A 27674-nucleotide genomic window follows, 5' to 3' on the forward strand; every position below is an offset into this window, starting at 1 on the left:
AAACGACCTCAAGAAGGGAGGAAAGATACCATAACCCACGGTGAAGTGAGCAACCCGAGAATCCATGGATAAGTGTATTGAACACGCTTTGGCCTTTTAGACTTTTAGTGCATCACAATTATAAACATCCACATTTAAAATCAAATAAACATACACATAACAATGGCATAATACAAGAGCATGAACGGTGAGTAAATATATACAATGATTTGCATTTCTCTTGCATGTTTGTGCTATCTGTAGTGCGCAAATGTGTAAAATACATAACAAGGGATCGATTTGTCTATGATCGAATAATCAATTTAGCTTCTAGATTGGTATGGGCATTTATGAGAACGTCTGGGAAAAGGTAAGGGAAACGCACCATGCCTCTGCTACATTAGCTGTGTATGTTATACATGCTGAAATTAATCAGTCATGATTTTCATAATGGATGCATCATATATGCCAGGTCATTTGAGATGATTAGAAAATGGGGGAGATTGCTTTTGCCACATCCTGTGACAATGCAGCCTCTATTACCATTGGGGCAACATTCATTGATCTGTAACCTATAAAGGAATTTGAGGTCCTGTGATATTATGCACCCATACCCTACTTTCTGGTTTAACCAGGTTAGGATCTTATTTCTCAAGGCTTCTCTTTGTTCCTTTCTCGCGGATTCTCTACGTTTGAGATGAGGAAGTTCATTTTGCTGGATTAGTTTGCTTATTTTGCTATTTGCATCCTTGACATTTGGGTTCTCCTTAAAAGATCACCACCGGGCATAATTGTTCTTTGCTTCTGACTGACCGTTATAGCTTGATTTGTGAAGGGGCTGCACAGATCGGCATGATTAGCCAACCTTATTTGCCAACGCTACTGGTGGAGAAGATGGAAATGGAGATTCTTGATTCCCTCTGTCATTTGCCACCAGTTTCTCTTCTGAACACATTTTTTCTGCTGGCTGTTAAGGTAGATAGTGGTTTGGCAGTACCTGATCACAGTTCTCTTAAATGCTTTAGTCTCTCCATGATTGACATGATTGACACTTAAATAACATTTCTGAAAATCTTTCGGGTTCGCAGTTTGGTTTAGTTTTGTTATAATGCGCTCCGTTGGTGATTGCCATTCTGCAGAATCTTTGCGTTCTTTGGTATTTTATCCTGTCTTGTGACGGGTTGAAATATTATGACACCGAATTAGACTGTGATGAAATGCCTCCAGCCACCCTCGATGTGCAATCTGGGAAGGTTCTGTGTTGTTGGAGTAGCAGCTGGAGTTCCTGTCATGGCTTCCAGGAGTGACTCCTTTTTGTTCTTTTGACCCCACGACATTACCATCATTTTCATCATGGTTTATGGGCTTCATCTTGGCTTTCCTATATAACCTAAGGGGTTTAGGTTCAGGGAACTCAACTTTTAATATGCTCCTGAGACACTAGTTCAACTGCAGATAGTGGTGGTAAGAGGGAGAGTCCGAGAACAGAAGACGCCTCCTCACTCTTGCACCCCAAAATGTCCTCTGGGGGTTGTCGCATCCATGTCACTCCAACATTGTCTGCTGAGTGAAGGCCAACTGACTCTATGTAAGGTGAGTGATACCATTCACCACGGTGGGGTGAGCAACCTAAGTACTTTGGCAGGGAACAAGCCAAACTACCCCAAGAAGGGTTAAAGGACACAAATTCCAGCATTTCATTGGTATAAACATACTCTTGTAGTAGGAAAATGAGAGAGACTCAAAAGACATTCTTATCAGAACTTTGAACTATATACCGAAGGACATATAGATGAACAATTGGGAGGGAGTCAGAAGCCAGCCACCAGTTGAGCGTTGAAGAGGAAAGGTGTTAGAGACCCATTCTGGTCAACTTTGTTAGTTCATTTTATTAGTGGTAGGGGCAGCGCTCAAGTTAGTTTATGCTTTGGGGGACAGAGGAATATCCTAGATTTGGAAGACTTACTGATGTGCACCATTTATTCTTCTTTCCTTTTGTTAGATGAGGCCAAGACACACCTTAAGATTTGGGGACAGAATAGTCTTTCTATTTGATTTAAATAAGTCATGTTGTAACCATGTCCTTGTGTCCGGTTCCTGAGTCGGACTTGCAACATGTGCCTCTGCATGTTGTCCCATCAGCCTGCTAACTGCCGATCACCTAGCTAAGGTGCATACTCAACAATTGAAGAAACCGCTTTGTCACCCCAGTGGGTTGTGCTCCAGTTCAGGAGCCGGCCATTTGGCTTTGTGGTTTTGTCCCAGCGAAACATAACTCTTAGATCATCAAACAATTTGTCAAGAATGTGTGTGGTATCTTAGTGTGTAGGAGAATGAAATTGGACCATTTTAAAGCTGAGAAGAGTTCTGGAAAGGGCAAGAGAATTGAGCCTCATGATCAGGAGGAATAGATACCAAGTCTTGAAGGAGAGAATCAATTATTTGGAAACTGAACTGTCATGGTATTGAAAGACCAAAGAAATATCGAGGCTTAGTACCACAAAATGAAATACGCCAATCACGGGTCTAAAGATACAAGTATCTTTATTTCTGTAGTTTGAAAGCAAAATCAGATAGCTATCTGGCTCCCAACACCTTGCGGTGTGTACCAGAAACGCAGTGAGGGGAAATAGAGCTGGACATCCCAATACATGCTCTTTTATAACCCAGCCCGGTCCTTGTCCAGCTCTTCTCCAAACTAAGTTACATGCAAAGGTTCGTGCCCAGTTCATATGACAAATATGACAATATTGTTTAACTCATCTAACATATTTGCTTGTCCATGAAAATTCAATGGCAATGTTGATTCTCCAGCTTAAGGAAAGTCCAGTTTCAAGAATGAACACAATACGTCTCCGCCAAAGCATACGGTTTCAGTTGTCTCACATTATATTCCGTTGCTTGGATGAGGCTGTGGGCGCAGGCAACACTTGGATTGCAGTTCATTCTAGTCACAAGGTTTCTTTGCACAGAACAAACATTCTGCTCCCAGCAGCCTTAATGTTGTCATAGCTCAAAGTTCACTTTGCACAGCTGTAGCCGAAATAACAGTTCACTATTTTAGGACACAAAGCAAGAGTCAGAATCAAAATGGTGGATGGCTCTAAAATGGCGGCAAAGTCGATTCTAATTGGAGCATTTTAAACGCAGTTTTCTGTACAATGCGAATGTGCTTAGGCCAGTGTTCATAACCAGACGGTTTTATGCGACTATGGTTTAACAGTATGGCGTGTGTTCTAAGAAGGACATGGTGACGGTCTTTGAAGATAACAGAAGGCTCAAATTGGCAGGAGCTGAACTCCTGTTTGGGCTTTGTGGGATACTAATTCAAATATATGCACAGGTTTTTAGACAACAAGAGAAACCTTAGTAAGAGGAAGCAACATTTTTGATTTGTCCGGGGAGGGTAGATGGAATTGTCGAAGATGAAATTTGAGATTGCCAGTTCCCTGAAATTATGCATATTTGAAGTGCAATGTGATGTCGTTATTATGTGCGCTAAAAAGTCACATACGTGGCATGCACCTCCTGCAGGGACACCAAGAACTCTGGGGACTGGCAATACCCACAAGCTTGGTCAATGACTACACAGAGTTGTGTAAGGGCATTGGAAAAAAGGAAGCCAACACAAAGGTGGCATGGTGGTGGTTATAAATTTTTATTTGTGCACAAAAAAGGTCCTCACTATCCCGATCTTAAAAGATGGGTTTCCCTACCTCAAAACTAATACTAAAGGATCTGTCAGAATGTCCTTTAAAATCAAACTTCGCCGTCTTTAATGACTCCCTTCTCCTGATACTCGGATAGTTTTTAAAAGAAAGTTCTCTTGCAACAAGAATGCCAGAGGGAAGGACTCCCTAGCCTCTGGCTTGTGGATTCCACACAGCATTTACACAGCTCCTCCACATTCTGGACTAGTAGAATGACTCTCTTCTCCTGGTGTTAGTCTATACAGTTTATAATAAAGCCAGGGGGAATTATTCCCTTCCCTGGTGCCTGCAGCAGACCTCCAAGTTCTGGTCTAGGGAACTTTGCCAATCTGTCTTGTAATTGGCAAATTCACAAATCCTTTTTGGTGTTCAATGGACTTACCTTGGCCACTCCGGCAAGGAAGTTCCCCTTGGATGCCCAGTTCACTAAGTTTGGGGTCATTGCGAAGCAAGATGGAGACAACAGATTCAAAGTTCAAACAAAATACTTTTATTAACTTAAATGTCAGGATGGTGTAAGGGCCAACTTGCCCTATGCTAAGGTGGGATTTCCCTACCTAAAGAAACTAAGGATAGTGTGAGTCAGTAAGTTCAACTTAAGTCTGTCTGTGTCCAAAACCTATACTTGCCCTCACAACTAAAACTAACGAATAACGTTCTGGGCTTCTTCCAGCTCTTGGCTTACTTTCCAGCTCCCCTTCCCAAAGTCTCGGGCCTCCCTTCCCCAAGAGAACAACACAGTTTAAACGTGTCTCAGGGTTCCTCTCCCCAAGAAGACAATACAGGACTGCAAGTCTCATGGTTTGCTTCCCAAAAATCAATCTCAAAACGGTCTCGGGGTTATCCTCCCTAAGAAGATAGCATAAGTCAAAATGGGGCCTCTGGGTTTCCTTTCCCAAGGCGACAACATGCGTCTGTAAAGCTTCCTGGGACTGGGTTTCATCTCTGATTCTTCTGGCTTCTTTCTCTGTTTTGAACAGCACAGCGGTGGCTTTGCACTGTGCTTTGCTGCCCGGCTCTTCTCTTTGCGTTCGGGTCCACTCCAGCTGGACCCACAGAGAACTCGCTCATCACTTTGCCAGCGTCCTCTGCTCTTCAGAGATTCTAGTGTGCCGACAGCATTTGAAAAGTCAGCCGGTTTCCACACCTGTTGCCTCTCCCGGCTGGATTTGACCGGTTTGGTAGTCCATTGTCTCTTTTACAATGTTGCCAGTCCCACCCTGGTGGATTGTCGAAGTCCTTTGTTTCTTTTGCCAACTTGATCTTCATGCCTCCTCGGGGCCACCTCATACCAGTACTAGCACAGTTAGTGATATTTGTGTATTCTGTGCGCTTTTTCGTCCTAGTACTTTCTGCTTTAGCTGTATTCCATGTGTTACAAACATAAATGGGTTTACTGTCAATGAAATGGCTTGGAATGAAGGGGGTGGGGAATGTACGGGGTGGAATTACTCAATTGGCTGTACCTTAGGTGATCGCCCTTGTCCCCTGAGGGAGAGGTCCTCCCTATGAGGTCCTCCAGCATTAAACCACCCCTAGGGGGACTATTTGGTAGCGGCCGCACCTCCCTAGCCTCATGGAAAAGGACTCTCCCCTTGTGGAGAAGTGACAACTCCTTGTGAATTGTCAGTTGACCAATGGGGAATTTCATGAAGTCCTTCCATGCTTCCTAAACTAGCTTATATCCTGAAATGGGGAGTATATGCAATGCCCATATACTACAATCTTGGGCAGAAGATGAAGGAAGGAGTCCCATAGGGTGTTCTGATCATCAGGTTATGCCCTGTGGGATAGAAGATTAATCTCTGTACCCACAATTGCCTTTGTTTCGATTCCATTCCGTGGACTCTGGAGTTACACAATTCAGCAACTTTACCCAGAGTGAGCATGTGGACGGATATTTGGCATTCCTCTGTTGAACTTTGCAGCTTCCCTCACCCAGCACATGCTGGTTTCTGCCGAACACTCGCCAGTCGAGCTTGGTAGCGTGGCTCAGAATAGAGTTGCTGGCCGAGGTGACCCCTGCAACATAAAGCCATATGGCTGCAACCCAACTTCCTCTAGATCTCGAGATGATGGCTTGGATATTTGTACCACAGGGTGCTGCTCGAAAAATAATTAGTCTTGTACCAGTGGATGAAGAATTCAGAACTAAAGTGCTCTGCTATTGAATAGGAGACAATGAAGTGTGGGGAGTCAGTAATAAATATAAGGCATTTGTTTGGGGGAACACATTTGAACTGCAGAAGAATAAGTGGTCTGTGAATGCGATTTGCCGTAATGAGTTTGTTGATGTAGTCCCAAGAGCAATTACAAGATGGATTAAGAGTTTATGATTGCTAGATTTCCAGGTGGAATTTGCCCCCCTGAAAGATTTTTATTTGCTGTTTGTCACACTTAAAAAGCAGAAAATATAGAGGGCGATCAGGATGAGGACTGAATTATCATTCGGTACGGAAATCCCAGCTGTCGTAAAGCATAATAACCGAGTGGAATGAAGCTATGCATAGAGATTTAGCTTAAGACATGGTATGATCCAGTGTGAAAAATTATTTGTGTAAAGAGGGTTGAAGGGGGTGTAAAGAATGAAATGGCTTTTGTGGGGAATGTCTTTAATGCACGCAGGGACAATTGCCCTCCTTATTTAGTAATAGTCCGGTATGACTCTTGGTGGCATCAAACATGGAGGGGTGGAAGGGATGGTGGCAGAATGATGGTGTTTGACAAATAGCTTTCCTTTACAACCCATACTGTTTCCTTCTATGTAGTTTATTGTAGGAATTGATGTCTTGGGACTGTTTAATATAGACATGGGGATGAGATGTATATTGTACTGTTAAATTCTTTCTCCAAGTGGACAGAAGTTGAGACAGTTGGGGTAGTCAGTACTAGAATACAGTTTGCGATTTTGGGAGGAGGGCAGGGTGTGAGTTTTGGAGAAAACCTTAGCCATATAGATTGTATCTAAAAAATGAATCGTATCTCAATAGCAATGGATTTGTACTTGCTATATCACTGTATTCGTATTTTTCATTCTTTTTGGTGGATATGATCCTTGTAATGCGCCTGACCATTTCCTGCACCCCCTCCCACGCTCTATCCATGTCCACTAGGCCCTGTTATGTTTGTTGTTGCTGTCTAGTAATGGCTGAAAAAGTATTCCAACTTTTGCCACATTTGACATTCGTGATTGGCACTTTGCCCTTAAAATGGGGCGCGCACACACCAGTTTCGTTGGTTATTACTGCGTCAATAACAATAATACTCTGTCATTCTCTTCTCGATGTGTGAGCAAAATGAAGTATTCCTATTGCATAGTTAACAAACCCGTTTAGAGACCAGGTTTTTGGTGTCTCTGATCTTCATGAAGTTTAATAGAGCCTGGATTGCTCCATTTGGAGATGTACTTTTAATCAAAATAATCGTTGATGTTTGCGTTTATTACAGTCTCATGTAAATTCCTAACCAGGTGAACTCTAAACACTAGTTTCTGTGCATCTCTCATGAAAGCCATGCTTTTCATAGACCAAGTGCTCCCTACAGTCAGTGTTGCATGAGAAGGAAGCTTATTTCTGTAGTAGAACCTTCTCATCACTAAAGACAAATAAAGACTCTTATCACCACTAATATTGAGCTGCTTTCTTTGTCCAATTTTCAGAATTGTTCCATGTGTCACGAATGAAGATGCAAATTCATAGGTCTGGTTGCTTCTTTAGAAGGTGTGTTAAACATTCCTGCGGGCTGGCTATGAATGTGCATACCAGGGGTATTGAAAACTGTTTGATTCCTTTATCTGCGATATGAGGGATATGATGATTAATTTTCTCAGAGGTTTGCCATCCACCTCGATTTCCTGTCTCAGGATTGTTAGACGATTAGAGATGCACCTCAGAATTACCCATCTCAGGGACGTTTATCAACAACCTCTATGCTTCACCTCAAGAAAGTCTCATAGCGGCTTTTGAGCCTTTGTGGGATTCACAAGCATTTCCCATAGACTTATCCTACTTCTTGACTTCATCAGGATGGTCAAATAGGTTTATCAGGTTCTTAGTTCGTTTCAGGATTCATCAACTCTACAGAGAGTCCTCTTTGCTTCGCGGCATTGTCCATTGTCCAGCATAATGGGATGCATCTTTTCCCCTCCCTCCCCCACAAGGTGACGCTGGCCTATGCAATTCAGCATCAGTGGCTTTTTTAGCTTTCCTAAATGGTGTGCTTGCTTGAGCACTCAATCTGGCTCCTCTTTTTAATGGCATATTCTTGCTTCGGCTTCTGGAGCCAGATTGATAGGGTGTTTCCTTCCCTTTGTTTAGGCTTCTTGTAGATTTTGGGGCTTTCAAGTTCAGCTTTCTTACCAGGGTTTCCAACAAGTATCCTGTGTCATATAATGGGTTTCAACTAACAAATGAAAGCCTGGGAGCCATTTTGAATTTCATGAAGGAATTGGTTTTCTTATCAGCCTCTGCTGCTGATTTGGTGCTCCCATCAGTGTCCTCTGCTTCCTAGTAAGCGATTGTCTTTTGAGTGCCTGCAGCCAAGACAGGAGTGCCATTGGCCTTCACCAACTCCTGGCTCACGAATGCTGACGTCATGTTTCAATAGTCCCCCTCTGTATTTATTGGCGTCCGTTCTACATCCTGGAGTATGTTTCAGGTGGGAATCTTGCCCACGGCACTGTCCTTACTGAACGTGTCCCAAGTCTATTGGCCACAAGGAATAATTCCTCATTGATAAAAAAATAAAGCATTGATTACTTCAGTCAGGTATTATTGGCAGAATTAAAGCTTCCATTTCTCAAATTGTACAAGAAATAGCCTGTGTAGTGATGCAGAGAATGCTAACCCCACCCACCCTACATAACGAGACGAACGTGGGTGGTTACTGCCGGGTTCGCTTTCACCCGGCAGTAACCACCCACGTTCGTCTCGAGTGGAAGCAACAACGCTTGAGATCAAGCAAGCCCCTTGAAAAGCAGTAAATGGAAGTACTCAGATCACGCCTTTGTGATATGTAAACAGTACTATTTTGTTAGCTACATACGGACTGTGACACCTCCGTATTTCTTTCAACAAACTAGGCAAATCCTAATCTACAATACGGAAAACACTGCATACATGATATGTGCGTCCACGAATTAAGCTATATCGTAGCATATCTTCACTTAGATTATGAGTTTTCAAATTTTTGAGAAGAAATCACAGTTGGGACCAGTGAATCCTGTCCGCATTTGTTCTAAAATCAAGGCCACACACGCCAAATAAACTATGAAAAGGAAATTAACCAATTAACTATTTCTGAAATTCTAACTTGGGAGATCTATATAAATAAAGTCCTGAAGACGGGTCCGAATCATGCCTGATAGCACTAAATAACTAGCTACTGAGCCTGTTAACCATCTCTCGTCAGGACCCAGAAACACACTCTTTGGTGACAACAAAATCGAGGACTGAAAAATTGACAAAGTCAAAGATAGTGAATTGTATTAAGGTTTCATTTAATAACAAGATGTCACCTTATATGTTTACTAACATCACTACATCACCAGTATCTGACGAATGTGTTCAGTTCAAACCAACTGATCAAGACAATTGATTTTCAGAATAGGTTAGTTTATGGAATGTTATGTGTAAACAAAATGCATTTTTGTCTTTGTTTTAATATAACATTTTTCTAAGTGTTTTGTATCCATGAATTAAAATGTGTATATCTCTGTTTTCTGTCGCAAATAATTGACCGACATGAAAGGTAGCACGTTGTGCAACTAAACACACCTGGCACGTGTGTAGGCGGGTAGCTGTTTTTGTGGTATTTTTCTTTGTCTTATAAATAAAAGGTGCATTCCCGGCCACCGCAGAGCGACCGGGGAGCCCGAACCGAACACACCAGTGTCCACCTGTGTCTGTGGGCGGGAGGGGGCTCACTGGGATACCGATGACCGCTGAGACCTGCAAAACTCTCCTCTTCCAGGGAGGTATGCAACACGAACTGCAGTGACCTTGAGAAAAGCCACATAAGCCAGAAGTCCACCAACTCCCATCTGGCCCTACAGAAGTTATGGGTTTAAAACACTGATATAAACCGTGCTTCTGAATAATGTAGTGTTCCTGCCCTAGTGGCCTTCTGTCTCCTTATCAAACTATTGTGCATGTTGTTGTGTGTGTTCTGTTTCCACGGCCTGGCCATGTCTAAAGGGCTTTGTCCATTGTGTTTTAAACACCCAGAGTAAGAAGGGGTTCAAATTGCCAGCACTGAGTGGCAGGTTAGTCCTTCTATTGTGTTTGGTTAGCAACCAGTAGCCGTGCGAACGTACAGTCTTTTTGTTTGGCCTATGGTTTTGTTTGATAGACTGCTCCTCACCCAGAGGATCTTAATTGACTTAAGCCTTCACACTCGTGGCCTATCATTTGTTGGAAGCAGTTGCATATCATTGTGTGCGGTGCATTATGCGTTATTGCTTAGTCATTTCACGTGTCACTGTTTGATGGAATTCGTGCCAGCTCTTGAGGTGTTTCGAGCCAAGGCATTTAAACAAGAGTATTTGCATTGTATTTTATTCTATTTACATGATGCACGGTACACGGGCAAAGACATATTTGAATGCACAGCACTGCTGCATAATTTCCAATAGATTGATAAAAAAAAATCCGTGGCTTTTCTTTAAAATGTTAAAATAGCAGAGCGAGTTAAGCGCTGGCCCATATAATGAATATGTATCCTTCAAGCTTAATCAATTCATAATGATTAGTATACAAGTGTATATAACATGTCGAACATGAATGCTCTTCTGTAATGCCCTGTTGTGGTTTCAAAAACGTATCAAACGCATCATCCTACATGTCCCCCTGCTGCCCTGACTCGGAATAAACCTACCAAAGTAAAAAAGAAAGGAAGACACAGCCTTTCATTCTCTAACTTTCTTGTCTATCAATCTGTCACCCCTAAACCGGCACATGCTCACCGGTCCTCTGGGCAACCACATAGTAGGAGTCTGTGTTGTTGCATAGCTGGTAAGGGGCTCTCATGTAAAGTGGTCACGTGAGAAAAGCACTTGCCTCTGGCACCCATGTGCTCCCAGAAGGGCATGGTCAGACCTTTTTCCCCTCAAGGGTCACTACATGAAGTAAGATTAATGTTCTCGAATATTGCATTCAACACTTTATATAGCACTTAAAAACTAAAGCATCCCCTGCGTTGCCCTGTCCTAATCTCGCACCCACACATCAAATCAACATAATCCAAGTCCGTGTCGTTGCATAACTTGAATTGCTTTGGAAACTGGAGGCCTTGTTGCTTTCATGTAAAGTAACTGACATCCTTCGTTTTCAGGTTTACGGTAACTACTTTGAACCTCGGTTTGTAAATGAAATAACATACATTTTGATTATGATATAGATTACGTTTCACAGCAATTTAATGCTAGTTGTGTACTGTTTCATCGAGGTCAATTACTTTGATTAAGTCATTTATATAGGTAGGTTTGGGGTTAAGGTGTATGCGGGGTGGAGCATTTTAGGGGTGGGTTGGAGGTGGCTAGGGGTTATGGGGGAGCACTCATGAATTAAAAAAAAAAACAAAGTCATTGCATCAAAGTGAATTACACAAAGTAATTCCTTTTGTTTAAACAGCATACAACCATGCAAGTACCGTGGCATATGATGGCTTCCTTGATATTTCATAGGCATACCCTATTGTTTGATGTGTTGTATTGTAATGTATTTGGTTATTTATATCGCGCTCTTACCCCACTTGTTTGGCCTCAATGCACTTTTCTGGTAGGAACGCCCTCGGTGACCGTAGTCAATGTGGTCAAAATTCTAAGGGGTTTAGTTTAGGGGATGCGTGTGTGCATTTTGCCGGTGAAGGAATTAGGTGGCTGGCTAGGCTCGACTAAGCAGCTCAAAGAGAGGTCAGGCATGTGGGTGGGCGCTGTTGGTGGATTGCGTAAGATTGCTATTGTATGGAGGCTCTTGTATGGCAAGTCGATTTGTGCTAGCTATACCGAGTTCCTTTCAGACGGTAGTCGCTGTATGCTAGTGGCAGACGTGTTGAGGTAAGTTTGGTGTTTCAGTCTGGACGGCTATGTCTGTTGCTAGACCGGATGTGCTTAGCCATAGTAGTTTTCTACGGTGCATGGCCGTGCCTGTGGCCTGTGTCCACAATAGTGGTGTGTATATGTACCGTAGGTTTGGAAGTTATTCGGCTGGGGGTTTCACGATATAATAGGCCGAGAAAGAGACTAAACCTAAATTTGGGATTCCTTGAGAAGCAGAATGTGATTGACCAGCAATCAAATGTGGAGACCTGACATATGATACAAGTATCTGTCCAGTTGATGAAAGTTCATGTTCATTTGGTGTCGCTATCCTGCTTGCAAAGCGAGAATCTGGGTATTTGCCGGCAATACCTGGTAACGGGGAAAACAAATTCACGAAGTAAAATTTTAAAAAACGGCCTAGGCATGCCCTTTTTTGTCTGCCTGCATCTCAGTCAGTACTCCATGAGGATGGTCTTAATATACTGAGAAGAGCCTTTAATAGTGGTAAAATCAAATCGCATCTTGGCCCACTCTGGGTGGGAAGATTTAGGAACAGTGAAAACTTTTCCCTAATGAGGAATGATCGCCATTAAACCCACGGATTGACACAAGATTCCCTCTATATGCAATTTAAACGAACACTTCAAGGATTTCAGTTTTTTCAAATTAAAATTACACTCTATTTTAAAAGCAAGATGATGTAATATTTTCTTACTAGATGCAAAATTGTGCTACAGATTCTCCAGAAGCGTGTGTGGTGTAATTGCGTTATCATTATGTTCCATGGTGACTGACAGTCCATCATCCTAGGCTTCAATGTTTAATGGCACACGAGAGGTGCTGGGATTTAGTCTTCATCATTTATTTAAGTCCTTTAATTGATGTTGCAGTGAGCACCACCATAAAGTCAAAACCTCTTCAACACTTAATAAAGATCTTTCTTCTTTCATTGATTGGGGAAGGCTATTTTACGGATTGCTGCTTCTTTTTTAATTGATGAATCAATTGTACGTTTCTAAAGTTTTACTCATAGCCTTTGTTTGTAATCTGATAAAATGTTTACCTCTACCTCGTTCCCAACGTTGGGATGCTGTTTTGATTTTACGTTGTTCATCCCAATATTGTTGACGTTTCTTCTCAATTCGTGCTGACCTGTTACCTACGATGATAGTTTATGCACCCAAGATGCTATGTTTTTTCTGTAGAGTGGACAATCCTTTCATGCTTGTGATTTGTGATGATTATCACGGTGACGTGCTTTAACCGATACACTGAACTTGTAACCCAACAGTTGCCCTAAATGATCCTCTGACATGTTCGCCTAACATTCTCTTAACCTTGGCCCTGTTGGTCGGAGAGCACTTAAGTCTAGAAACTGTCAATGATGTCTTGCATAAAGTGGGGGAAACTGATTAGAGGGCTGTAGCTTGCTTGAGAACCGCTTACTAGGGAAGGGCTACGCTAACTGATCGTGTCTTTTCTTTAAGGTTCCACAGACTGTGTGTGCTATGCGACAGTGGGCATCAATGACCCAGTGACCTCTGCCTTGCACATTATTGTAGGTAAGTGAGTTACAGTGGTGACATGTCACTGATTTTCCAACATGTTTCAATAACTGCACTTGAGTTTCGGTCTTCTATCGCATGCATCAAAAGGACTGGAGGAGGGGTTACTGCATATTAGGGGAGGAGGGTGGGTGTTGAGGGAGCAATATCCAGATGTGAGATCACCCATGAAGTAGGGCATTCTCATAGAATAACACTGCATAGCTGTGTGACCGCTTGAAGCCAGTCTGGGATTTTCACTTTGTGTGTTGGCACTTTTGTTGTTCTCGTTATAAATGTGGACCTACAACTCCCAACATACAAAGTGAAAAGCTGGGACTGGATCAGTGTGTCATGTTGCAGAGCCTCTTGGCAGCCAAGTGTAAGAAGTGCCCTGGTTACACAAATATAAAATGTGTGATTTAAGTATAAGTGTCAAAGATGGTTCTGTGCATGTAGGCAGTTGGGCACAATCCTGCCCCATCCATTCAGCTTCACCTGCTCGTCCTGTTCTCTTCTCTTTGTACAACATTCCTGCATGAGAGTAAGCTTACTTGATCTTTTAACATTTTGACAATTTTCTTTTACTGATTACTAGGGCTCGCCCCTAGATCCTATTCTATTGCTCAAGGCCAGAGGAAGTCAGACTGTAATTCATCGGCTCCAGTTTAGAGCGCCCAAGCAACGACCATCCATTGGTGCATTCTCTGACACACTTTCCTTTAGGGAAATTAATTAGTGTCAAGACATCTTCTGAGAGCATCCACCTGAATACTGAAGAACTTATTGTCATTGAAATAGGCACATTTTTCTTTCATTGACTTTTCAGAAACTCGGGTGTGTTTTTCAATGGCGTTGCTTGACAGGAAAGGTTTGGGTTGATAGGCTCTTTATTGACAGACCACCCACCACCTTACTAGGGACATCCTAAAGTTTCCCCCATTAGAGACCTATGCAAGGGTACACCCTGCAGACCTGTTCAATACATCTAAGAAATCTTGCAGCGCTTCCCTTGGTCCATTACCCACGTTACAACTCAAAGTTCATGAAAATCTAAAAGCCAGAAGTGTACAGCAGCTATCCTTATACTCTGACAGCATTTACCTACCCCTAATGTATGAGTTGTTCCGGACATGGCTGACTGACTGATCGATGGACCACTGTTGCCTGCACAGTACTAGCAATTACTCAGACATCTTGGATCAGCTAAATTGCCATATTGGAAGGTGCCTTTACAGATCCCTACCATCTGGAAATGAGGGTGGAAGCGCACACTAACATTGCCACAAAAGTGATAGTTGGTTTTTGCTACCTACCACTGTGGGCAATTCCTCTTGATAACCCACCCCCTCCCTAGTGGATTGGTCACAGGCAACCTCATTGTGGGCGTTGTAATTTTCCACCTCGACTGAGGTTTTTAGATCATTGGCAGACCTCTTAGAATACAACTCCACAGAGCTAGTGCCTGTAGTCTGCTGCTTCTTGTCACCACCGGTGGTGATGCCTAACAGAATAGAGAAGTTTCACAACCTTATGTGCTCCTTGGCTAATAAGGCACATTTAATGCACTTGATTAGGGAGGTGCACCTGGTGTTTTCCTCTCCAGTGACCCCTAGTGAAACTGGCTCCTGGCCTGGTTTCACATTGTGAAGTCTTGATGATCTTCAATGGGCAGTGTCACCTCTGGCCACCTTGATGGCAATGGGGAGTCAGACTTGGGGGATGACTAAAACCTGCTTCAGATGAGAATTTTCATGATATCATTAGGATCGTGGAGTATTTGAAGCGTTCAATGCCATATGCTCCTGTGGTGGAAACAGATGTACACGCCCTAATTCTATTTAAAAGTAGGCGGTATATCTGGCATACTTCTTCAGAGTGATGGGCTCCTGGAAACAGAAGCCTCATTTGGTGACACATATAAACAGGGACACGTGTTCTAGACCTGTACAGAGTGTGCTTCAGACCCATAAGCCCGGTCTTTGGTGGCAGCTGTAAATGAAAGGCTCTTCCATTTCCTCTTCTTTTCTATTGAATGGTTTTACAAGACGGACACAAAGTTGTAGTTTTCTCAATGTTTGCCATTTTTATTAAGAGTGAAGGGGGGGAGATAAATGCCTATCTGTCCCTATCATAACAATGATGTTCCTACCTAGCAAACTAAACTAAAGAAAGATGACTTGGTGTCAAAATGTATCTGACCCTCACACTAATACATATAAACGAAATGCACAAGGTAAATATATCTGACTTCAGTTCAACAAAACGGTGCAAAAGTTCAGACTTATAGCTCTTACAAAGTACTCCTTTTGGCCAGGGTTTGACTTGCTTTCCCTGGATCCAATTCAGAAAAACCTTGGAAAAAGTTCTGACTCAACAAAGTTCTGTTCAGTTCAACACAAAATGCCTTTTCCATCTAATGCGTCCCTCTGCTTGGTAAAGTAAATGTTTCTTTGACAAAACGCTTATTTGAAAACCAAAGCAATTGTTTTCTGCTACACAGTATCTTTCCTGGTAAAGTAAATGTCACTAGCCCCTACACTGCAGGAGCAGTGTTTGCCGGAGCGGAGAAGCCTCCCAACATCACCCACCTAAAGGTAGGCCTTTGGGGCTTATTAGACTGCAGAATATCGTAATTGCAGTCTGATCCATTTGCGCGTCGGAGGAAATTCCAAACCGCCCCTTAATTCGCCGTGAACACACCTGATGTCCGGAGTACCCCTTATCCTGCATCCCGCCCTGTGACTCCATCTCTACAATCAGAATCTCAGGCTGCCTCCATTATCAGCCACGAGGTATAGGTACCTCCAAAATGGCTGCCCGCCACCCTCACTGCATCTAAGACACCTTTACTTCATCCATCTCTGTGCTACAGAACGCGATTGGCTGTGTGCCATTTAATAGCCAATCATTCGCCGGCAGGTGAACGCCGGCCCACCAGCAAAGGCACACCTCAAAAGCTATGACCCCTGTTTTGAGCCGAAAGAGCCGCTAACTGCGGTTCTCGTCTGCGCCAAAGTCGCCACCCCAGCCTGCAATGCTGCTTACTGTGTAAGACAGTCTGCCACTGCCTTTGTCAACAGTTATCATCTAGCTATTCATACTTTAAACCGCTTTTAAAATGACCATCAGCACATGCGTTTCCCGCTGTGGCGCCGCCATCCCATCTCTACACCCGCTGATTACCTGGCTCCAGCCACATGAGTGTTCAGGCCCCGCTGTTCCTCACTGGTTACAGCACACTCCAATGCTACCTTCGCAGGCACCACCTACAGAGCGCTCAGACTAAGCTCACCCTTACCGGCCCTTACACCATCACAAACTCTTCCCCCTTGGTTCGCCGGATAATCAAATGGACCCTTGCTTCCCACGTCTGTCTGAACTGACTTTCCGACACAATTGCCGCCTCCTTTAACGTGCTGAATAACTAAGCCTAACGGCCACGCTACCTGACTGTACTCTCGCAGTTGCAACTGCCTCCACTTGATTATGCCTAATAATGTTTCTAATTGCCTATGCCTGATTGTACTTGATATCACTATTGAGGCCACATCTGTTTTGTGCCTTCAAGTAACTGCATCACCCGATTGTGCCTAATTGCCTCTCTGATTGTCCTTGCCTGCTTATGCATGCCACCATTACCGTGGCCTTATCTGTCTGTACTTGCTATCACTACTGATGCCCCCTTTCGATTGTACTTGCTATCACTATTGTTGCCATCTGAGTTGTGCCCTCAAGTAACTGCATCACCTGATTGCGCCTAATTGCCTCGCTGGTTGCCTTTGGCTCTTTATGCTAGCCACCATTACCAAGGCCTTGTCTGTCTGTAACCTGCTATCACTATTGATGCCCACATCTGATTTCTGCCCTCAGCAGCCGCTGCACCTGACTGCTCCCATGAATGTATCCTCTAGTACTCACATGCCCTCACAGGTTTAACCTTTTGGCACTACCGTACCAGGTAAGCCCTCTCTAATCTCCCTGCACCCGCCACTGGCCCCTAGCCTGGGTACAATCCTTCCTTGTCAACTGTACGATGAGAGTATTCTCCCCCTCAGCCTCAGCAGACCCAATCCAAATCACCTGTGGTGTTCCACAAGGTTCATGTGTCTCACCAACAATGTATAATATTTTTACCAAGCCACTCTTCGACAAACTTGACAGACTGGGCGTCACAAACACGAACTATGCTGATGACACACAGATCCTTATACCCCTTTCAGGCAACTTTGGCAAAGACACGGCTCTAGTAAAACACATATACCTCATCATTCAGGCATGGATGACCTCACACAGCCTCTGCCTGAATGACGACAAAACTGAGATCCTGATTCTGGGTTCTGACTCCAACCTAAAGAAACTCAGCCCTAACTACTCAGCCTTCAATATCAACGGCAACATCATCAAAGTAGTAACTGAGGTAAAAACCATAGGATTTTACCTCTATTCTACACTTTCACTGAACAAACAAGTCAGCTCCATGGCCTCATCTACAGCCTATACTTGTAAATTGATTAGGGCCTGTAGACCCTTCTTATCCAAAGCCAGCTGCGTAACGCTAGCCAATGCCTTAGTAATGTCTAAACTAGACTATTGTAATGCCCTCTATGTAGGGGCTAACAAAAAAATACTAAACAAAATTCAAATACTACAAAACGATGCCCTCAGCGCAGCTTTGAACATACCCAGAAGAGAGCATGTATCTAACGGCAGAAGAGATCAGCATTGGCTAAAAATCAGCGATAGGATACTCCTTAAAACAGTTTCCCTCACCTTTAAATGTCTGAATAATGCCGCACCACCTTATCTCCCTGCTAGACTGACTAGGAAAACTTCTTCCTATAACACTAGATCATCTAACCATCTGCTTCTTGATATTCTGAGATTCAGACTTGCCAAAGCGGGCGGTGGCAGTTTCCCTGTCAAAGCGGCACTCTCCTGGTACTCCCTCCAGACAGCCTTCAGAGTGGAACAGACGTATGCTAGATTCAGATGTAATACACTGAACTGGCTCCATTCCAAGGACATCTATGCATCACTCTACACCCTGACCTTTTGTTAATTCACAATCCTTTTCTCTTTATTTATGCGACTACTGAAATTCCGGACTACTAATGCCACACCACCTGCACTATGCCTGTACTACCTACCTTATTATGTTTTCGTACCACATGTATTGTAATTACTTCATGCCTGTACTCATACATCATGTTGTAACTAAGCTCAAATATTCTTGTACCTGTTGTGCCCAGCTACCTGAGGGTTTGGTGCGCATTATCAAATAAACAAACTAGTTCATAAACCAAAGGAATTGTTTCCTCCATACAGTATCACTCCCAAGATGTAAAGCAGATATTAGAATATCCGTTATCCTTCCAATGGAATACTTTTTTTTAAGGATAGCACAGCAACTATCTTTTGTGATGCAATAGTTTGTCAAGATGATAAAGTTAACAGATTATTTCCACAACACTTTTTACTGCATCCACATTTCTTCAAAGCAACTGTCTTTCATGGTATACACCCTTACTACTAATAATTAGTGTCTTCTTTTAGTGGCAATATTTGTTCCAATGTTCTCCGCACCAGTGTCACATGTGAGGAGGGTTGAACAATGGTTGCTTATCTTTAGTCTCTTGACTGTTGGCAATGTGGATTACACATTTCCCCAAACCGTTGTCTCAGGATAGGAGAATTGCACCCGAGTTGACCCTTTGTCACCTTGTTGTAGTCTCTTAGCTGTTGGCAATGTGGGTTACAGATTTGCCCCAAATTGACATTTCATAAAAGGAGAATTGCACCGTTTTTTCCTTTTTAATTCTGCTTGCTCGGTATTGAAAATAGTCTGCTATTAGCAAACGTTCTGCTCGGAGCACCGCTGGGTTACCTTTTTCTGCAGGCCAACTCACCAGCTTCCTTCAGCGTCGCTGTGTCACTCTTTGCTGCTGCAGCAGACCCTCTGCAGGCTGGCGATCCCGGTGAGAGCTTTCCTGTACCTGTCACCACCTGCACAGCCCTTTTCGGAGCTCTACGTCATCCATCATCTCTGAGTGACTTGCGTCAGATCTCCCACACAGCTGGGCCTCTCTTCCTGCTGCTGACCATGACTCTGCTTTCTGCTTTGCGTACTCTGCAGAACTGCATACCTTCTCTTCCTGTGTCGACTTCTGCTAGCAATTTCACTCTTGCTTCAGTTCCAACTGCTTCAGCCTCTCTCCTGACTGCTTCTCCTTTTACCAGCTGTGTCTCATTCCCAGGTTTAAATGTCTCACTTGGGTGCCTTGATTTCCAACAACTAGACCGCACACCCCTGTTAGTAGCACCTTTGATCCTCATTAACTGTGTCCCTCTTTGTTGTTCCAGTACCACAGGCATTATAGTTTTTGAAGTCCATAGTGGTTATGGCTTTCATCTCTCTTGAGTTTTGATTGATTTGTGAACTGAATGTAATCAGAGCTTGAAGATATTACGTGAATAATATGTGATTTAGTATTGGGGTTAGGATTTTTTACCGAAGACAGAATCATGGTAATTGGAGGATGTCACTTTTGATTAATGAATTCCCGAAGTATAAAACTTATTCTGTCTAGGTGACTTTTCATAGACTGTTCTTTGGATTTTCTCATGGGAGGGACTTGCGCAGTGACACCTGTGAGAAGCCGGAGGGTGTTTTTACTTGGTAGACCCTAGGGATCCTCTGTTCCGGTGGCCAGGCGAGGGCCATCGCGCTTGGATCTCGACGCTCGGGGAGGACAAGTGAGGGAGGATAACCTGGGCAAGGGGCCCTTGGGGCCTGTGGAAAGGAACACCCTCCTGTGAGACTCTGTATCCCCTTTTTTACAATACATCCCTACCTGACAACCCCTCAGTCTTTATGGGATGTTGTCACCAAAGTCCCATCCTTCCCCAGTGCTTTCCTTTAAGAAAAGGCAGGAGAAAACACCTTCATCCACAACGATACACCTGTTTTCCCCTTTCTGACAATAATCTGCCCTCTTTAGTGAAACACTACAAGCCCCATAATCGCTGTTTTTTTGGTTGACCAACCTTTTTGTAATTATTCAACTGACTTTCTCCCAAGATCTACAACGGACTACATTTCCCAGAATCCCCTTCATTCAATCTGTACTCCAAATACTGTGAAGAAGCAACAAGGTGGAATGAGTATTACCCATGGGAATCCCTGGGCCATCGACTCCTATGGATGACCGCCATGTTGTCTCACGAATGAGGTCAGGCATAGTCAGGCCGACCCAACCCTAACCACACACCTTCCGCCTGTCAATATCACACAGGTGCTTAAAAGGGGCCTGAAACGAGATGGAAGGAAGTTGCTCTTGGGAACAGAGGATGGAGGCTGCAAGGTTGAGTCGGTCAGAGGATCCCTACCACAGACCCAGGCACACCAAGAAGCAGAAGGGAGCAGAGGAAGCCGACGAGAGTGCCCACAGGAGAAGGAGGAATGGTGAGGTGTTGAGCCAGTACTTGTATGGGGCCATAGCACAGCTAAGGAGCCTTACCTTCCTAGGGCGAAAGAAGGCAGACTGCACCGTGCTAGTCATGTTTACTGCAAAGCTTGCTTCCCCTGGGTATGTGAAAGGAAGTCGAGGTGCTGGAGGGGCAGGTGGCGAGTCCCTGACTTCCTACCAGAACTCTCCCCCTCTGCCCCCAGGGAGCTACCCACCAGCACCACACTAGCCGAGTAAGTCTCGCGACGGATGAAGAGAGGAACCTGCTAAGCATATGGTTGACTGGAATGGGGGAGGGAAGCAGAAGGGGTTCTCGAGTGCGAGAAAGGGAAACTCTGAGAAAATATAAAGCAACTCAAGTCCCAAGAGGCATTGGGGCAAACGTGAAAACCAGTACATATCGAGCCTGGCTGAGGGAAGCGTACACAAGGAGCGTTGAGTGCAGAATAGTGGTCAGAGTGGTCAGGCTGGGGTTCCCGTAAAAGTCCCCGCCCACTCAGTCTCTGACCCAACAAATAATGGAAGGGCAAGTGGCTCCAGCCCGACAGAGGGGAAGCCAAGGCATAAGAGCCATTGAGAAAGGTTTGAGCCCGACAGAGTGGAATCTTATGTGAGAATAGAAATGTGTGGAGCCTGACTTGGGGCTGAAGGGAAAGCCTGACTTGGGGCTGAAGGGAAAGCCTGACTTGGGGCTGAAGGGAAAGCCTGATTTGGGGGCTGAAGGGAAAGCCTGATTTGGGGGCTGAAGGGAAAGGCCTGATTTGGGGGATGAAGGGAAAGGCCTGATTTGGGGGATGAAGGGAAAGGCCTGATTTGGGGGATGAAGGGAAATGCCTGATTTGGGGGATGAAGGGAAATGCCTGACTTGGGGTTGAAGGGAAATGCCTGACTTGGGGTTGAAGGGAAGGGAAGGCTTGACTGGAGGTTGAAGGGAAGGGAAGGCTTGACTGTGGGCTGAAGGGAAGGCCTGGCTGTGGGCCTAAGGGAAGGCCTGGCTGTGGGCCTAAGGGAAGGCCTGGCTGTGGGCCTAAGGGAAGGCCTGACTGTGGGCTTAAGGGAAGGCCTGACTGTGGGCTTAAGGGAAGGCCTGACTGTGGGCTTAAGGGAAGGCCTGACTGTGGGCTTAAGAGAAGAACAAAGGGGTCTAGAATGACTTCTTTCTTTAACTGTGTTAAAAGGGCAATGTGAATCCGATGGAAAGATGCCAGGGGAAAGCTGAAGGGAAGTTAATTCTGCATTGTGAGAAAACTAAGTGAATTGTGTTATTTTGGCAAATGTAAACCCGGCTGGGGGATGCCTGTGAATTGGGGTGAAGAGTAATACACCCGTGAACATTGTGATGACAAACGTGAATCCGACTGAGGGATGTCCACAGTGAGTTGTTGGTGAGTTGTTGGTTTGAGCCTGACTGAGGGAGGCTAGCCTTGAGAAAAGGAACTGTAACCTTGTGTCGGAGAGAAGCACAGGAGTGTGCTGTGCTCAAGAGTCCTGCCTTGTCCCGTGCTAAAAACATGGAGAAGGGAGACCCCAGCCTTGACCTCCTGACTTATCATTTGTGTACACTTTTTTTTTTTACCCCACACTATTTTGTAGCATAGCGGTAATGATTGGCAATAGTTTTTTCTTTTAGTATAGGCCCATTTTATTTGACTAGACTCCACTAAGATTGTATGACTATGATTGGATGGTCGTAGCTTGTCCCCATCTTAGATTTAGGTTTAGATTGGGCATTTATCCCACCCATGTTACAGTTTAATAAACACCCTTGAACTGTGATCACTTGTTTGTCTTACTTTGATACGATGCCTTCCTTAAACAGCATGCCATTAGATATTTGGGAATTATAAGATGCTCGTCCTCATAAGAAGATGAACACCACATCTCTCTCAGGGGATTCACCACTTCCATTGACAACTGTCTCCTCCCATGTGATCCTCCCTCTTGATGCCACCCCCAAGGTCAGGATCAGATAGCGGCTGCCTTCCTCTGGCCACATGGGAGGATATTTTAGGCTGGGGTGCAGTGGTGACTCTGTAGCATTCATCACAATCGTTACATCAACTTATTTTCAAGTATACATTTTGGTTGACTTGATTTGATGAACCTATTTGTGACAATGTTTTATGGTCCAAATTATGCTATGGGGGGCCCATGCCCCTGTGCCACCCCCACTGCCCTCTTCCCCTCCCCCCACACCAGTACCCCCTACTCCATACTCGCACATGTTTGTTTGCCTCAATCAAAGTGAGTTGACCAAAATATAGACTTTCTGATTTTTGTATAAAAGTGTATGAAACAAAGTCATGCCGTAGTGACTAAGGACTACAAAAGCACCTTGACAACATTGAGAAGATGTACCAAAACTATTGCTTATATCTGTGCCAAACAAATACGGGTGTTATTTTGTCATTGTATAACCTGAGGCTATGGATGGAAATTGGTGACTTCGCCCAGTTTCTCTCACAGGAATAGCGATTGTAGTTCCTATTAGGAATGTCTGACTCTAAACAAGTGGTAAAGTGCTAACTGAGAGCTTCCATACAGCACAAGGATACAGCATCCAGACGTGTGTGTTAGTGCAGGTGTAAGGAAGCAGATGTACACATTTCCAGCAGAATATCCAAGAAAATGTGCTGGACTGCCCAAGAACATTTGGACTCGGTCGGTCCTGGGAGAAGCACTACTGAACAAAGACCTGCACTTTGTCACCAAAGATCATCGGTTGGTCTAACAAAGCCACCAGGAAAAGCATTTCCAACCTCTCCTCAGGCCAAATAGTTGAGGTCCAGATCCTTTTTCTGCTTTCAAAACTGGTTAGCATTAATGGCCCATCATTGGGACCATTCTCCAAGTGCTATCAGCAGGAAAGCACAACAAACTGGACATCATTGACTTTTTCAATCAAGAGAGTTTGGCTCTCTCAACTCCTTTTGGGTCTCCCTTCATCTGGAAACCTGTATGTCTCTGACCAATGGATGCATTACATTGTAAACAAATGCTACCAACCTCCCCAGCTGCCACCCATTCCCCTCTTTCAGCACCCTTTTTTGGGCATTAGGAATAGATCCTAAAGCTGCTGACGGTCCACACCATACAAGGGTATGCAGTCTTTAATGAAAATGTTATAAAGAATGAACATATATTGAATCGCTTATAATGAAACATTTTATGAAGAATGCACTTAGGGGTGGGGTAAAGGGTTAAATCCTGTGGGGAATTAGTTGGGGTGGGTTTTTAGTCGTGAGAAAAAGGTATTTGGGGGGACCCCCCCCCCAAAAATAATTAATATTTTTTGTTATAAAAGAGTCTTTATAAGTGCATTCTTCATAAAACGTTTCAGTATAAAGACATGTAACCCATAAAAGTTGCTCCTCTTTGGAGGGTTTTTAGGGCTATTTTTATGAGGATTTTCACAGAGCCAAAGAACAACCATCCTGGTCTGCACACCGCATTGTGTACCTCTCCTCCTTCAACCATTGCTTACCAAGGAAATTACTCAGTATGCCTACACCTTTGCAGAAGATCTGATTCTCCTTAGTGCGGAGTGGTTTGGATGTATGCTGTTGAACTGAAGGTCGCTTACTTATCACCAGTCTGAGACCCGACAGGGGATTTTCACGGTTCTCAGTAGGGGACCAGCAATACCAATTAAAGGTTTTGACTGAGTTTTTATAAAACTGATGGTGCTGGCCTTCTGCCTCGGGAAGCAGGCATAAACATTCCTACATGGGCAATTGGCTTGTCTGAGTCTTATCCCCATCAGCGGCTTCATCATCTCTTGTCTCTCTGTAAGACAACCTCTTTACCCATGAGTCGATAAATCTTTCCATCCTTGGTTGCCCTTGAAATACCTCTCTGGTCAGAATCTTTCAATCCAAGGAACAGATCATGGATATTAGTCAAGCATATCGCGCTTCCTGTTGCAACACACTACCATGGTCACCAAAAATCAAAGGTTCATAAGCCACATGGACGCTTTTAACCAAGCAGTCCATTGGTGAGCAACAGAATGAGGAGGCTGCAAGTGCTCCACACTCTGACCCAACATTGACCTTTGTTCCCACCAAATCTTGCATTTTACCAGACTAATCATTGACATGATTATTCATGACATAAACAGTTTAAAAAATGCAGAGGCAAATTTCAATCCTTAAAACATGTATAGAACAGCCAAATGCTACATATGCCAAAATTGTTACTTGGAGTAAATTTCTTTTTTTTAAGAGTTAAAAAATTGTATTTGTAGATACTGTGACACATTCCAGGTTGTCATCACTGCTTCCATAGGGGGAGCCCCTTCCCATGAGGTCAGAGAGATGGGGCTGCCACCCAATAGACCCCTGGGGTGGTACTCAGCGAGTGGATCTCATGGGAGGGGAAACCCCCTGTGGGACCAATGATGACTATTGTGGGAGAACACAGTATCCGCCTAACACCGACAACTCTCCTTCACTCCCATGTAGTTCTATAAAACTCAAGAAGTAGAAAGGACTGAGATGAGGAAGAATAATGGGAACTGTCATGAAGATCCATGTCAAGAAACTGACGAGGAAGAGGCGCAGATCATCCGAATGATCCCTGCAGAACTTACATGAACGGTCTAATTTCCAACTACAGACCTTACTGGATACCGACATAAAAACTGAAAATGGACTAACCTGAATGCCTGAATCTCCCTGGAGGAACCTAAGAGTGTGGCGGACGCTCAACGCGGAGAATAGCAGGGGGATGACCGGAGCTCTCAAAGGCAAGCAGCACAGTGTCTCTGGGATATGCCAAGAGACTGCGCACCGAGAGCGGCTGTGCGACCATGCGGTCCGGCTGGGAGAGACACTCCGAACAGGGTCAGAAGCCGCAGAGCCCCTGCAGAATGCAAGAGAGAGTTTGACAGTACCGAAGAGCCAAATGGAGACGCAGGAAGCCAGTGACCAACCGGAGGGCTGCAGGCAAAACACTTAAGATATTTGGGTAGCCGAGCCTTTGTTTGGGGGTCCGCAGACGATACAAGGAACCCTAAATACAACAGTGCTTGTAAAGTGGGGGAAAGAGGATAACCCATACGGGATATTAAGTGAAACATTAACAAGAAACTATAACAAGGAGAATAGGGTCCGGGGCCCTTACAGGAGAAGGACATATCATGCAACAAGAATACCTAATCTTTTTCGTGACAGTACTTGGAGAGAAGGCGAGCCAGGGCTGTCAAATATCAGGCGAGAAAGTGAAGAAAGCTATGAGAGTAATTCCTGTGAAAGCAGTACTTGGCAGGAGAGTAAACCAAGTCTGCATGTAAGATTAAGAGATCATGAAGAGAACTGTGAGAGTAATATGAACCCAGAACTTGGCAGGCGAGTAAACCAAGTCTGTGTTGGAGACTGAGACCTGGTTGAGAAGGGAACCAGATCTGTCAACCAGGGTTAGGTACCCATCAGTGTTTGGAGGAGCATCCAAACCACCTTTCTTCATCGCAGTACCTGGTAGAGAATGGAACCAGGTCTGCCAACCAGATTCAGGGACCCACCACAGTTTGAAGGAGCATTTGAACCACTCTTCTACGTCACAGTACCTGCTGGCAGAAGTGAACCAGATATGCCAACAAGGGTCTGAGACCCCAGAGACCAATAAAAAGACTGAGGAAGGCTGGGGAAGGGAGATATTCCCCCCCAACAGTTCAGGCTGAACTTTCAAACCAATAACTGCCTTTTGTCGAGGGGAAGGAAGTCATTCCTCTGGGTCAGGAAGATATTCTTTTGATTTAGTTTACCATAAAGTGTCGGGGACAGAGCTAGGATTCTGTCATAGGACTGTGGACTCTTGAATTGACATCCTGACTGAGACATTAGTGTTTTTGTTTGATGCAGGGACCCTCCTTTTAGAGTAGGGTTTCACTTCATTTTTTCACTTGAATAAAAGTCTGTAACAATCACTATGACCCCTTTGTGTCATAGCCTTACTTCTGCACCCTTATATTACAAAGGAAATGGAAAGCTATCACACAACAAGATAGAGTATCTAATGAAAATTACTGTTGTGCTAGTTGGTCGTAGTCACCTTAAAGCGCGATACAGGCTTGCATATCTATGTACTTAAAATACTGCAATGTTATTTTAACAGACGTTCAGTGATGAAAACAGACAGGCAACCTTCTGGAGGTCTCTCACTTCCGGGAACTGGAATTGAACTGGCATTTAATATAACACACTCCTCCTTTTAAGGGTGGTGAATGGAGCATAATAGAACAAACTTCACAACCTGTGTTGCCAGCGGGTACTGTTGAAACATCAGTATCCTTGAACCGGTATCTGGCTCTGAGGTGTGGGTTTACAATAACAATCCCTTGGGCAGGCTTATTTACACAAGCAGGGGGAACCAAATTCCCCTCCATTTTGCATGCTGTCATTGGAGTTTTGGTAAGGGGTGCTGGTCAGGGAAAATCCATGCAATCCTCCCACATTGTTTGAGTGCTCAATAAGGGGGGAGACTATTGTAGCATAAACACACAGGCCAATCACAAATGGGAGTTGCATCTCAAAATCCTACAAGATATGTTTTCCCAGTGGGACCTTCACTGGGTAGACTTGTTGCGAGCCACCCAAACTTCATATGCCAGACTTCAGCTTGATCATTACGGATGGGTTGTGCTATTTTTCTTCTCTGGGAATGCTCTGTTGATCTAGTTGCACCAACTGTTGGTATGTCTTTGCTCCGATTCAGCCGATTCCCGACTTGGCGTTAGACTTCAGGGGAACTTGATTTGGCTGTTAGACCTCCTCCTGTTTTCGCTAAGCTCTTCACTACTCCTTCTAAAGAGTATGAACTTACTTTAGAAGTATCATTTTTTGGGGCAATTTGTGCTTTCTTATCTGATGACAGGCGTCACGCAGCCATCCGGGGTAAACTCTGCTTTGTTTCATTTTTGTATTAGTGGTTACTG

The 27674-nt window shown here is 44.2% G+C and overlaps 1 protein-coding gene across 1 annotated transcript in view; it reads left to right on the top strand.

The window, feature by feature from the left end:
• The window catches only part of CERK (ceramide kinase), a 679079-nt gene that overhangs the window by 486372 nt on the left and 165033 nt on the right, over window positions 1–27674 (top strand). The window contains 1 exon segment of the mRNA XM_069629241.1: window positions 13215–13289. Coding sequence (XP_069485342.1) covers window positions 13215–13289 — 75 coding nt within the window.

Source organism: Ambystoma mexicanum, chromosome 12 (genome assembly GCF_040938575.1).
Source record: "Ambystoma mexicanum isolate Mex_15411 chromosome 12, UKY_AmexF1_1, whole genome shotgun sequence".
Classification (NCBI taxonomy): Eukaryota; Metazoa; Chordata; class Amphibia; order Caudata; family Ambystomatidae; genus Ambystoma; species Ambystoma mexicanum.